The following is a 14701-nucleotide window of genomic DNA, read 5'->3' on the forward strand; positions in this document are numbered from 1 at the left end:
AGCGTATCATCCAATCATCAACACTGTCTGAAGAAGCCTAATCTGGCTCCAGTGAACACCTGTAGTTTGTGATCTGCAGTATCTTGAATAATAACAAGCTACCTCTCAAATAGAGGCATGTCCATTTAGTTGCACTGGAAAATAAATAAAAGCCCTCATTCATGCTCTATTTCTCTTGAATTACAGTAATACCTCTTTCTCTCCAATATCCTATGCTGGTGCATCTTTTACAGTATTTACACACTATCTAGAGCAGCTGAGGAAATCTTTTTCCTATTTGCAGTGGAATTTTTTAAAATGTTTTGTCCCATAAAAGTGAAAACGCCTCCAAGTAAATATCACCATGTCATCAGCTCAAATATATCAGCATAACCACAACAACTGCAAATGCACAACACAGAAACCACTTTGACATTCAACTCACTGTCTAGATCACTGTCATTTCTTTCCAGGCAGGATCAAATCTGAAGCTGTATTAAAACCATACATTTGTTTGCCTATAACTACTAGCTCCAAATGTGAAATGTTTCATACATCATGCCAAGGAATCTGATGGAGATCATAAGCTTTCTATCAAGTACTTATTTAATCTTTAGTTACAATAAAGTAAAACCACACATACAAATGGTACCGTTTCAAGATTAATTTTAAGAGCCACAGATGATATATAAAGTATTTAAAGACTCTTCTTTCGATGTTAATATTTAATAAATCCTATTAATCTTTTGTCCATATCTGTCCACTTCCAACACATGTGACTAACTTTTAAATTGCCCAGAACAGAAGCATTCAGTCCTGAGGCCCTGTGCCCCTCTAAGGGGACAAAATGCACAGAACTCCAAAGAAGCTGACTGCTTCTGACTAACTCAGATTTCAATCCCCTATTAACTAACCTTAAATCTGTTGAACAGGGAATAACTTACAAATGTCAGCAGACAAATTAGATCCTATAAACAGTGCAAGATGGACAGGGATGGAGAGGAGCAAAGAAGGTACATATATATATATATATATACACATACTCTTCCAAGAAGTGTTGCTGGGGTCCTATAATAGAGCCTGGGCGACATATTCTTATCCAAGCAATGGCTTCACCATGTGTGAACTTGTAGTGCTTCATGATGTAACAGGCAATCAGTGTTCCTGTTCTCCCCAGGCCAGCTACAGAAACACAAGAATCAACAGCCACATATGAAGGGATGAGCATTCCAGAATTATCAAATAAAAGTATGGGATGTAAGAAAACTTCCATGCAATGTTATTCACCATATCAGTGTTTGAAGAAATAATTTCTGATTCAGTGCCCCATTTATCACATAATTCAATTTCAATGCTGTAGATATAGAGACAAATCTTTCATACTTTGGAAAAGTTAAGGTTTAAAAGAACACTTGTAACAGCGATCACTCCTGGTACTTGTAAAATTCTACTCCAAACTTTGTTTAAAAAAAGGCCAATATTTTTTTAAAAGCCATGATCAAACTGGATACCAACTTATATTTATGATACCAGTAAAAAAAGCACCTTTGAGAGGCCAGCACAAGTACCTAAAACCTATGGTGAAAATATGTCACATCTCAACAGAGAGCAACTCAGTGGGTTTTTCTTTTTGCGTCTGTTTTGCTGTGAAACCAGCACATAAAACTATTCACTGCTATCTGTATAAACAGCAATGACTGCTGACCAGTGTATAATTTTAGATATCAATAGCTTAAAAAAATTTTACCCATTGCCCAACAATTCCAAACTAATCCTGTTTTTAAGGGGACAACAGAGACACAGAGAAATTAGCTTTTACTATTGTTTATGCATCAACAACTATCCAAATGGAAACTCCCCAAGCAGCCAGACATCTCTGCTGACAATTCTATACACCACTACCAGCTCTTTATATTTAACCACTAACTCTGACTTTTTTGAAAGTGAATATGATTTAGGCAGGATGAAGGTAGATGTTCACACCTGGTGAGGGTCCATAATTGTAGCTTGGAAGACAAGCTCTGAAGACTCATTTAAAAGGCAAAGCATTGATTTAATTTCTTTCCTCCAACACTCTGCTAATATACAAACTTCTCATTCCAATCAGCTCTTCTATCTCATCTGAGACAAGCAGAGTAATAGCTGTGCTCAGAACATCTCTGCAATATAACTCTGACTGAGTTAGGCCTGAGTTAACTGTTGATTTAATACTGTAGAGGATTATTTAGGGTGGTATAAAAACTAAAAAGAACAAGATGCTTGATTTGCTTACTAAATGGCCAGACAAAAGACCAAAAATACTTCAGTGTAGAAAGCACATCTCTAACTCACTACCAAGTATGTCATATTCCTTTAGCAGCTAAGCCTGGAGAATAACTTACTAACAACCTCCTGCTCATCAATGGTTTATACTCTTATTTAGCCAATGAGCAGATGCCTAGCTTATCAATGCCAGAACTTCTGGGTTCTAGCAACAGTAACAACTTGTTGGAAAATAAACCTGTTTATCTTTGATATGCATATTTATTGTTCATGGGAAAATTATGAATAGTACTATTCTTGCTTCTGATCAGGCAAGACATTTGTCCCCACAATGTCCTTACACAACTCTAAACATAAATCAAGTTGAACCCTTAGAAGCCTTTGTTAAGCCCTCTTGACTAAGCATGTTTTGTGCATTTTCTGGCTGGTTTGCTGAATTAGGCTGGTTTGAAATGCTGGCATCACAATAACTCACATCAACTTGAAATGTGGAATTCATATTCCACAGAAAAATGTAGAACAGTCAAAAAGCACAAAGAAAACCTTTTAGTGTTTTGCATTTCCTAGCCAATTATCATAACGCTGTGAAAGCATAATGCAAAAAAGAAACCTACGTCAACTAAATCTCAAGTCTTCAAGTCATAATAAAAAAAAATCCACAGAACAATGAACAACAGATTGTCAGTTCCTGCAAATAACAGTGTAGGATGTAAGGACTACATATACACAGGAAAATAACAAATATTTGGCATATATTTAGTCAAGAACCATAAAGCATTATTATTCACAATCTGAAAGTGTTCTTAAATCCTGTGTTTCTGGGATATACTCTATGGACTTATGCTTATTTTGAATTTCAGTCAGAAATGAACAGGTGTGCATACCTTTACAATGTACAGCAATGGCACCATCAGCATTTTCACAAATGTTCAGGAACCTCTGGACTATACTGTCACTTGGTGTGCTGCCATCAATGAAGAACAGATCATAATGCTCAAAACCAGCATCAGTAAAGCGTTTTGCCTCATAAATCTTTTTGTTTAGTCTTATGATTGTTGTGATGTTATGCTTCTTGAAATAAGGAAAGTAGGCTTCAGGCGCATGAAGAGGATAACCTATTAAAAAAATAAAGCCACAATCATTTAATGTCCTAAGTTTATGAAGTTCAAAATCAAAATAGCCCCTGAAAACTTCTCGAATAATAAACACACTAATACTAAAAATGCTTTAATACTTTTTCAGAATAGACAAGTTAAGTGATACAAAAAAATTGTCCAAAAAATGCTCATTAAGACCACTTTTATTATAAAAAGTATTAGGAGACAAAAAATTAAAACTGAATCTATGTGAAACACTGTACTGTTTCACATTAAGCCCCCATTATTCTCTGCAAGGGGATTTATACATAAAGCTGAGGACATACATGAATTCAGCATTTCAGAACAGCTGTTTATCTAGAGTCAAGCTGCAGATCAAAGAATAAAAGCATGCTTGAAGGGGAAACTCTGTTTTTATGGAAAATAGATTGCTCATCTAGATTATGGACAAGAGAGACAGTCAAAGGATAAACTGCAGTACCAAAAATATTCCTGTCCTACTGGGAAGTAAGAGAGCTTTATTGCCTTGATTCTGAGTTAAGAGACAAAAGGATCCTCGAGATGAAGATGGGGAGATAGGGAGGGAGGTCAATGACCAACCACAAGACAGATGCTCAGGACAAGTCATATATGCATTAGTAAATGCAATTCGAGTCACAAGATAACGAGGAAAATGTAGCTTTGTAATGTGTACCTGCAATCACCTGGGAGAGGATTATTTATAGTTCCATAACTGGATTTTATGTGTGTTAATTTAATAATTTTCAGTTATATATGTTATAAATAAAACACAGGTTTTCCAAATTCCATGGAATAATTTAAGTAAATTTAGAAAATATTGTACAAGAATGCTGCAACAATGATTGGGGAAGAAACCCAAAGCAATCAAAATATTTTCTTTCTGGATTTTGCTTAAATTTTCAGTGGACACTTTGGCAGCATTTCAGTTATAAAAGAAACATGGAGAGCAGAAGAAGGGAATGGGGAGGGCAGGGAGATATTCTGAAAATATGCTCCCATAAACAACAGGACATGGCACAAATAATATAGTCAAATTTTTAAAAAACCCTGATGGTAATGTATATTCAGTAGGAAAGGCAAGCTCCTTTTAACAGTCTTTCCTGGTCTGCGTCACAAAACTCTTAACATAAGTCTGTGTTTAATGCAACTCACCTTTAGCTCTGCACACTTACTGTATCAGGTGCCAGGTCCCAGGAGGATAGTAAGGGACCTGAGTCTCTCAGGCACTTTGTCACAGGATGAAAAGTTACTGACTGTTAGAACAATTGAAATTCTTCCGGCAAAGAAGAATTCCAAAACTTTTTGAATTAAATTCTATGAGCATATATACAATGCTCACTGGATGATTATTTCTGAAGATTAAAACTGATCTATAATCTTCCACTACCTTCTGCTTTTTTGCTGTGATGGTTTTATATGCTGGAAAAATAAGATTATAGCACAGCATTAAAACATACACCATACCATTTTCAAGTTTGCTTTTCGGGTGTGGTCCACTAAAAGCCAAAAATTTTCCTGGAATAATCCAGTTGAAGTCACCATTTTCCACTCGCTACAAAAATTTCAGAAGAGAAAAACATTTTAATATCTGTATATACAAGGTAAAAAAAAATTACTCAAGATTTTAGTTTACTCTTTACTGTGTTCTTGTGGCATTAAAATGAGACACTTCAAATGTAATTAGCTAGCTTAACTATATAGGACAAATTAAACATAAGCTGCTTCTCAGATCTTAATAAAATGAAATATAAACAAAATGTGTTTAAGTTTTCCAATAAAAGCAGAAAGATCTTTATGTAAGACAGTTCTCCTTGAGAGGATTCAGTGTTTTAGGACACCTATTAATAACACTGACAAACACCACCATTCTTCTATGTTTTAATCAAAAATTATGGAAAATTGCTTCCTTGTGAGACACTAGCTAAAAAATCCACTTCACAAAAAACAAATTAAAAACCAATTAGCCTTCAAAACAATTACCCTTTCCCTGTAGAAAATAAAATTTACATATTGGCATAAGCTCTGATGAGCCAGTAATCACAGAAGAAAACTGTACATTAAATAAAGAGTAGATTTTAATAAACTTTCAAACTATGACATTTTGCATTTCATGCTCACTTTAAAATGAAAACCTAAAAAGGCTCTTCAAATACTGTCACTGCTGAAAATGAAAGCTTCTTTGGAAATACGTAACATGAACTGTAGCTCCAAACTGCCTTCTTTTCTTTCTTTAATTGAAGACTGCTCATTCCTTGTTTGGCAATGCAGTTATTCTCAGCATGACTTTTAAGGACATGCCACTCGGTTCAGCTGCATTATTAAGCTTGTGTTTTTAGCTCTCAGCTCATCAGAACATCCTAATGAGTGAAAGGTTCTGATAATGGACATCACTGTAATCAATTCAGCAACTGTTTGCTTAGCTGAGCCCATTAGGCTTGCTCCCAATGTCCCTACACAATGGAAACTCCTGGAAATGACCCAGGTTGCATAAGGACTAGAGAACAAACCTCGGTGCCAAGGCAGGACCCCTGCCCCCCACAGATATCACAGACTGACATCTCAGCACTGCAGCACCCCTACTCCCTTAAGGGAAAAAGTCCTGTTTAGTAAACTAAAAATATTTTTGTATTTGTATCACCAGTTTTATTTGTGGATTAAGTTCCTTATAGTTACAGGGGTCATGGCGAATAATTTCAATTTTTATTAATATGAACTACAGGTGTCTCTGTATATGTGAGTATGCATATGCTCGACAGTACATGCAAACATCATTATTACTAAAAAGCCCAATCAGTAATTTACTTCCAGTCCAACAAAAGGGGAATTAGCTGCCTTGATAAGATAGTAAGATGAAAGAATTATAAACATGAAACAAAATTTCCTTTTACCCTGCTCCATTTAAGTCGTATGCAACTTTTGTCTACAAAACCACACATTTGAAGACCTAACATAGCAAAAACCTGTAACATTTAAAGTCCTTGAAATATAGCACGGGACAGAACTAAACATAAAGCTGACCATGATGTGTGGGAAAAAAAAAAAAAAACGACATACCAAAAAATGGACAAAAAATTAAAGATGATTCCAAATTCTTACTTCTTAAACTCAGCAAACAGCATACTATAAACGTCATTCACATGTATGTACTTTGCACATGCTAAAATAATGTTAAGCCTTAAACAAGATAATGGGATAGCTTTAGTCGATTATTTTAAGACTCTTTTTCAAGCAGACTAACACCTACTTTACATACAGAACTCCAAATTACCATTTGTTTTTAGAACAAGTTTTTCTTTTTGCACATGGAGTAAGCAAAAAGCAGCAATTTCATATTTTAAATTTTAGTTCCTGTTCATTTAATTTTGGTAATTCTGCAAAGGCTATACCAATTTTTGAACTTAATCATTATGGAACATTGCAGGATACAGAAATCCTCCTACAAATGCTTTCAAGCTTAGTGAAATGGGCAGATTTGTGTTACAGACTGCCTGCTGCAGACATCTACTGTATAGATGTTCTGTCAATTAACTTTTTCCACTGTTTGTTCCTCTTCACTTTCTTGAAGATTTATGAAGCATTTCAGTATGTCCTTGAAATACAGGAACAGGAAATACTATAGGAAATGCTTTTAAAATGGAGATTTTCAAACTTCGCAACTTTATTCTCATTACTTCCAAGTTTTCTGCAAATTGCAATAGAGTGGAATAATGTGGAAGAAGATTGGCTACAGTAAAGCAACACAAGTTTAAAAAGAGAGTTCAATTTATAATCAAATACAATCAAATAAAATTTAGTACACCTCTAGTTTACATGTATTTCTCCTTAACCAATACAGCTACAGGAATTCATAGGTGTTCCAAAGGCAATGTCCAATAAACTAAATGATTGTCACCGACTTCAGTAAAAACCTTTTCCCTTCCTTGGAGTGAGACCTGGTAGACAAAGACCATGCAACTCTTTTGGACCAGATGTACATACACCTTCTGTGCCTGAGATTTCCTCTGCACACAGCCCAGTTGACAGCATGGCATATTTTAAAGCTTCTCTAAAGCAATGTAGCTTGGGATAACTTTTTACTACCAGCAGATAAAGGTGTGCATGTTACAAAGTCCTAGAAGCATCTAGAGCCAACCAGAGTACCTATATCTAGGTTGTAGGAAAGTTGGCAGAACAGTGAAATATATCTGTTAGCTTTCTGGGACTTCATTAGGGAAATATTTTGGATGTATTTCCTTTACTAGAATTCCACATAATGCATCCTTACTAAAACACCCCTCAAAATCTACTTAAATCTATGTGGCTGTAAAAAAATTGTCATATATTTGGGACTAACAGGAATGGAAGAAGGAGCTAACAAGTGCTGAAAGAAAACATTCTGTGGGTCAGCTGAGAAACTTGGATTGTATCCTGGCAGAAGGCTGGGAAAGCATGACAGAGGTCCTAGAGGTCAGAAAGGCTACAAGAAAACAGTAGATTTATGATATGATGCACTGAAATTGCAAGGACAGTAATCCTGCATGTTCTTCAAAAAGAGCATATAGGATTCCATGTACATACCTTATATATGAACACTGGGTTTTACTCAAATTAAAGTGCGTTTCCAGTATGTTTTAAGTTGGGGAATACTGAATACTCTTATTTTAGGTAACTCAGACACATTCAATGCATTATTAAATGTACAAACCTCATAGTGTTCATATTCATCCACATCAAATGTCTTAAAGTCAAAAAATCCATGCTGCAAGGCCTAAAAGGCAACAAGGTGTCAGTTTACACTGAAATACAATATATAATCTCATTTTACAGTACTTTTTTGAGCAAAACTAAATCCCTGAATGTTTGTGGTTGTGGCTTATTGAAGGTTTTACATTAAGACAACATGGTATTTTGCACAGATTAACAACACAGACAACAAAAACTCCAACAATGTCACTGAAACATGTTAGGCTCATTACCTCCCCTCCAAAGACGTGAGGATGGGACACAAGGCTGTTGCATATCACTTAAATTGTAACATTGGTTCTACACACCCCACCTTGTGGGGATTTTTCTGTAAGGCAGATGACAAGTTAAAAAGCAATTCCCTTTTTGTCATACACTCATTTAATGAGTCCTATGCCAAATGTATTGTCATGCAGTTGGACATAACAAAACATTGAACACTGAGAGTTTATTGATTTTCTGCACTTAGTATGATACTCTGGTTTTACCACCGTAATACCTCGGCAAAATGGCATATACAGAATGCAGTGCCCATGTATAATATGTATTTTATTATTTGTTTTAATACACATTTCACAGGTACCATAAAGTCCACTAGCCTACATAAGACAGTATTTATTACAGGACTGAAAGAAGTTTTGTATTTGGTTATTTTTATTATTATTAATTATGCCTCTTTTTTACTAAAGATTTGCATATTGAAAACAATTCTATAAATATGAAATGCATAGCCAATATTTATTCCAAATTTGTGGAAGACATTTCTGCAGCATATATTTATACTGAACCAACTGCATTTTGAAAAACATAGGTATTGCACAAAATTCTGGACTTAAAGTGTGATAAGAACACATCACAGATCTGTGATTTAAAGCCAATAATCAGACAGCCATTGTTTGCTACATATAGACCATCTTTTTAGGACAAATGAAAAATAGCTTTGTTATAGACAAGATAGGCTCAGTGACTGGACCTGTCATGAAACCTAAGATACTGACAAGTTGTCTGAACAGCTGATTTTGAAAAATGTATTTCATTGAGGCATGGCTAGCCAGCTGCACTCCACAATTTGCAGACCCCCTGAATTACATGTATATGACATACATACATACAAACACCAAATTTATCCAGGTAAACTAAGACTACTTTCAATCAAGGCATATGTTTTTTGCCCAAAGTGTTTTTACCTCAGTAGGTGAACTAGACAAAAATTAAATAATAAATTTTATGAGAACAAAGAGGAAAAACTGATTCTCACCGTCCTTTTGATGTATTAGCTGCAGATAAATTACAGTGATTGCACTGACTACTTCAGATCTTCAGATCTGTAGAGTGCCTCACAAATTACAGTCTTGCTGGTAACTGACAGCTCCTTTCCCACCCCCACAGAACTAAAAATATTAAGCTTGATCTCTCTTTTTCCAATTTTTAAAAAACACTTGTTTTAGGAATTACAAGTGGTCTATAAAGTATCTGTACAGCACTGTTCCTATAGCCTGTTCCCTTCACCAAGAACAGTGAGAAATGACCAACAAAATTTAAAGGTCCCCAATTAAGAACTGATGTAAAATTTTTTAAGAGAACAATATTGGAGCTTAATAGCTCAGGACTACTTAAAGTGACACATCAAACCACTAGTAAGATACATTAGTTTTCACTGGTTTTAAAAAACTTTGAAAAGATCAGTGTCAAACACTGAACCAAGTGTTTTGGGGAAAGCAGGAGCCAAGTATGTGCAAAAACTGTTCTGGTTAAATCACAGATTTAAGATGCCTAGGTATCTGTTTCACTGACCTCATCAACCTGTCATTCCCTCTCACCAGTGGTAATAAATGATCTATCAGCAGACCCAGCACAGTGTCTTGCATGAAGAACTGTCCCCAGCTAGGCCTGATGCACTTTCATGTTCCACTTCTTGAGAAGTTCAAAAAGTTGTCAAAGGCCAGGCCAGGCAGTCAAAGTGCAACCTTGCTCCACCATCAGTACTCAAACACACTCCTCAGTAACTTAGGTTTCATCACTATTCATTCACAAATGTGCTCTGAAACCAGGTTTCATAATCTATTTAAACAGTATTTTTCTTCATGTTTTAAAAATCAATTTAAACCTGTTTTGCTAAGAAAAAATGTTATTACCTTATTTACTCCCTGTAAACAGTCCAAGACCGTAAGATTGTATGTGGTGTTCCCAAATGAAGCATCCCTATAGATTTAATACAAATGAATTTAATATACACAGAATTATTTTAAGAACTAGAGCAAAGTCAGAAAACAACAGAATACATTCAAGTTATGCAATACCCTTGGAGAACTCAAAATTGAAGTCCAAAGATACCTTTTTAGAAGCTTGTTCGGGCTAAAGTACTCCCCTACCCAAGATGTAGCTCAGACTAAATGCAGTTAGATACTGCAAGCTACTTTAAGTGCATATTTTACATCAGGTAACTACATGCTCTTTACAAAATTATTTATGCTATCCTGGAATAGGAAGGTTTGCATCCCCTCTGGATTGTGCAAAGATAGTAGCAAATTAAGCACAGCTTGCTTTAACCAATATTCAAGTCTTAATTGAGTTACACTTACACTAACAGGGGCAGGCAAATAAGACTCATAGCTTGGAACTAATTTACAGGCTTCCATTTTGATGCCTCATTACAGATGTGATTAAAAGTTACCCTGATATAATTAAAGTTACTTAACCTCAGTATACCACATGAAAATTACAACTTGTCAGTAAAAGAGAAAGTAAGACTCACCATCAAACACACACCACCAAAAAAAAGCATTGTGGAAAAATAAAAATCTACTTTTCGAAGTGTGCCTCAAACCACTTTGATTTTAACAAAACTCTGTCTGAGCAGATTATTTCCTTATCACTCATTAGGGGAATCATTTACAGCTTTTCTCTTTGCTATCTTAGACAGAGTCCTAAGAACTGCAATTTATCAGAATAGTAAAATTTTAGGTTCAGACAGATACATATTTAATCTATAATTGATTCAAAATTTCAATCTTTCATTGAAAACTTTCCTTTTAAAATAAAACTTCCTATAAGTAGTACAAAGCTTTTTATATGCTCCTTCAATCTCAAGTACTTTAAGAGTAGAAAATTCCTATTCTTTAGGAGCAGAGTAAGTTTTGCAGTTTTGAGCAAGCAGTGTTCATGGAAAATAGTTTTAAGAAAATTAAAAGCTACTATTTTGGTATTGTCATATTGCAGGCAGGCCAATCTAAAAATGCTTTCCAATTTCTAGATTATTAAAACACACTTAACCATTATGTTTTGGAATGGGAACTTTGAAGTGTGTATGAATCTTCCATATCCAAATTCAACAGAGAAGTTTTAAAAATGAGAGGCCATAAAGTATTTTCATTATATTGAATAAGCAGAACATATCAAAACTTAATATACTGAATTTTACAGACAATACATTTTTGACAGATAATGGATTAACATTATTATTTTGAATATCACATGTTAACAGATCATTTTAGCACAAAATTCTTTTAGCAAACAAAAAAGTCTTGTGAGCAAAAAAATTAAGGGCCCTAATGGGAACGCATACATAGCAGAAAGGGTTTAAAAGCTGCACCAGTTTTCTGGAGGGCTGACAGAAATAAAATCAATAAGTGCAAACCACAAAATTAAATATTTAGAGAAACATGAATAGTTGTAGCAGACAGGTTCTACTTTATATGTTGTTTTATTGTAACAAGAATGTAACTTTTATTTTATCAGCACGTATATAATTATGTCTTTGATAAGGCATCTGATAGTGCTGTACGTGAAAACTATGCTGGGGGGAAAACCCACATAATCTCTAATCCATTAATAAGAAACACTACAAAAGAGGGAGGGAGGATGGTGAAGCTGACCTAGATGTACAATTCCAGGTGTACAGTATCCTCAGCTACAGTTCCCACAGCCAGCTGTTAGCAGTGACCTGCACACAGACGCTGGCTGCTAACGTGGACTGCCTCCAGCATCCACGTCTCAAATGTCTCATTTCTCCTGATGTGCACCATTAAAGTAGGTACTGATCACATGTTTCATTACAGTATCCTTGAGTCTTTTATGCCCAAATGAATAGCCACCTTACTTTTCAAACAGTGACAGAACTCTTCACTTTCAAAATGAGAAAAAACGTGAGTATTTCTAGGAGATGCAGATTTAGTAAGAATCTGAGCTGGCATTACAGAGCTGCGTATCCCACATCCGATTTCACAGCTGTAGCTGACCTCAATACTGCATAATGCTTTCCCTTTCACCAAACCTCTAAACGCTGTCAATAACAAAACTATTTGTTTCCCTAGCACTTGCCAATAAAGAAATAAACAACCCCAGAAGCTATAAAACAAAATTCATCTCAGAAATTCATGTCCTTATTTAGAGACTGAACACAATAATATTGAAATATATTTGTTTTTTCATCAATACAAAGTAGTTTGAGGTAAAAATCTGAAACTCTGCTTCTCAGTAGGCAACTGGTATTCATGACAATTTTAAGTGGTGTCAGCACTGTTTTTTAAATGTAAGTGAGAAGATACAGCATAAGATCTTCAAGAGACTAGAGCGTCACCAAGTGACAGTGAATCAGCCAAAAATAAGACAAAAGTGTTTCAAAGACAGCAGTGCCTTATCCTGCCAAGTTATCTTTAGCTTTTCTATTATAAAAAAACAAAACAAAACAAATATCCATTAATTTTGTAAGAGGAGCAATCTGATTTTTTTCCACCCCCGAACTGTATTTGCTGAGGCTGTCTTTAAATGAAATACCAGCTGAAGACCTAAGCCGATTAGGGCTTTTTGAGGTCACTCAGCTACATAAAAGTAGATCAGTTTCTCAGTGCTCACTTCATGTAAACCTACCTCAGTGTTCCACAAAGAATCTGAAAATGCTGCAGCTTCTCCCTATTCAAATTTGTCTATTTTTTTTTTTTTTTAATAGAGGACACTTCAGGTATCAAATTAACAAACTTGTTAAATAGTCCAGTTGTAACACTTAACTGATCATTGCTCACTGACAAACTCAAACTATTCAAACAGACATGACCTATACCTCAGAAGTTATATAATATCTAAGTTCCAGGCTGCAAGAATTCAAGTCAGTCAATACTGAATAGCAATGATTAGGATCTCCAAATTATTTCCTTTATAGATCTTAGAACATGAGTAAAGAGGTAAGACATTTGGTTATGTTTTGAGTAAGAGTTATTTTAGTCCTTTTCAAGACACTAAAGGTGAGGAAAGCGTGCGAACTTCCTCACAGCACCACCTGTTTCTGCCAAGCAGACACTACCTAAGGCTACTGCTTCCAGCACAGGTTCAATTGCTTGAGCCTCTGTACTGTGCTACATTTTGCAACAGAGATGGTCCAAATGTCTTGGAATGGGGGGCAGGGGGAAATGTCTCAAAGGCTTTGAAACACCAGGGAGGATGATTAAATTACTTCTTCTTCTATTCCCAACTAATCTAGATTGTCCCACTGTAGACTCTCATCAGATGTACCTGCCCTTCTCCCAGCACCAGTAATTCTTGAGATCCTTGCATGTATACCAACCTCCACCTGTGAACTCCATACACCAATAGCCTCTCCCTGTCAGACTTCCCATTTCTCATCTAGCTTCTTATTTTATCACAATCCTTCATTTTATTTCCTCCCTCTCTTTGTCTTCCCTCCAGTACAGCCAGATTACACAGCCATCTTCCCCAGCAGGACAAACTACACTGCAGGTAACAGAATCTGTTCAGGCTCTAATCCAGAGACAACAGCTGACAGAGTCCAAGGCAGATCCCAAAGAAACATCCAGCCCCCCACCATGCAGGAAAGAATGCTCAAGAAATCAGGATGTTTAATTATTCTAGATAAAGCTCCCAACACTATATTCCTTCTAGAGACAGCAAGGCTCAAGAAGAATGCCTCCCTCTAACATTGCAAAAGCTTTGCCATAAAAAACCCAAACAGAGCAACAAAAGCCCAAACACATACCAGATCCCACCCACGCCAGACAAAGCCCACCACAAACCCCATAACTTTAGCTTCAGACAATAATTTCTCTCACAGCAACCTAGGGCTTGAAACACTTGGAAAAAGACTGCAAAGCACAAATTTATTGCTGTTTCCTCCTGAAGTTGACAAATGAAATTAAACAATTAATCTTTTGTAATCATTTTGCCAACCCAGAGAGTATTCCCTTTTCTGGACTTTGCTTCTTCAATGTTTTTTGATAGTATACTCTTCCCAGGGAAACACAAATTATCCCCAGAAAATCTTGCTGTGACTTCTGGTTTTTTGATCCCTCCTTTGATGATTCTAGAGCAGCTAACTATTCTATTTTGAAATAAAATTTCATTAATTCAAACTCACAAGGATTGCCTATGAATAATCAATTAACACTTAACAGGAAATTGTTTTGTGTCATTAAATTTGTTACTGTGGTTCCAATCAGCCTGACAAGAAATCAGAGACAATTACTTTCATTAGTCCTTACCAGTCAAGCAGAAACAACATTTTCTTATCATTGCTGCTACTATCAGTATACTGTGAGACTGTTCTGCAAACATACTACTCCTGCCAAGTTTTCTGTCTTACCATTTTGGTACCTGACAAGTAAGTTTCT

At 35.7% G+C, this 14701-nt stretch overlaps 1 protein-coding gene across 3 annotated transcripts in view; it reads right to left on the reverse strand.

Moving 5' to 3' along the window:
* Positions 1–14701, reverse strand: part of CDC14A (cell division cycle 14A) — a 49718-nt gene that overhangs the window by 14315 nt on the left and 20702 nt on the right. For all 3 annotated transcript variants that reach the window (XM_084211377.1, XM_084211376.1, XM_084211375.1), the window contains exons 6-10: positions 10217–10283; positions 8044–8106; positions 4824–4911; positions 3126–3356; positions 1023–1161 (exon numbers count right to left, since the gene is read on the reverse strand). In XM_084211377.1, coding sequence (XP_084067503.1) covers positions 1023–1161; positions 3126–3356; positions 4824–4911; positions 8044–8106; positions 10217–10283 — 588 coding nt within the window. The remainder of the gene's footprint in view (positions 1–1022; positions 1162–3125; positions 3357–4823; positions 4912–8043; positions 8107–10216; positions 10284–14701) is intronic.

Source organism: Fringilla coelebs (assembly GCF_963513975.1).
Source record: "Fringilla coelebs genome assembly, chromosome: 9".
NCBI lineage: Eukaryota > Metazoa > Chordata > Aves > Passeriformes > Fringillidae > Fringilla > Fringilla coelebs.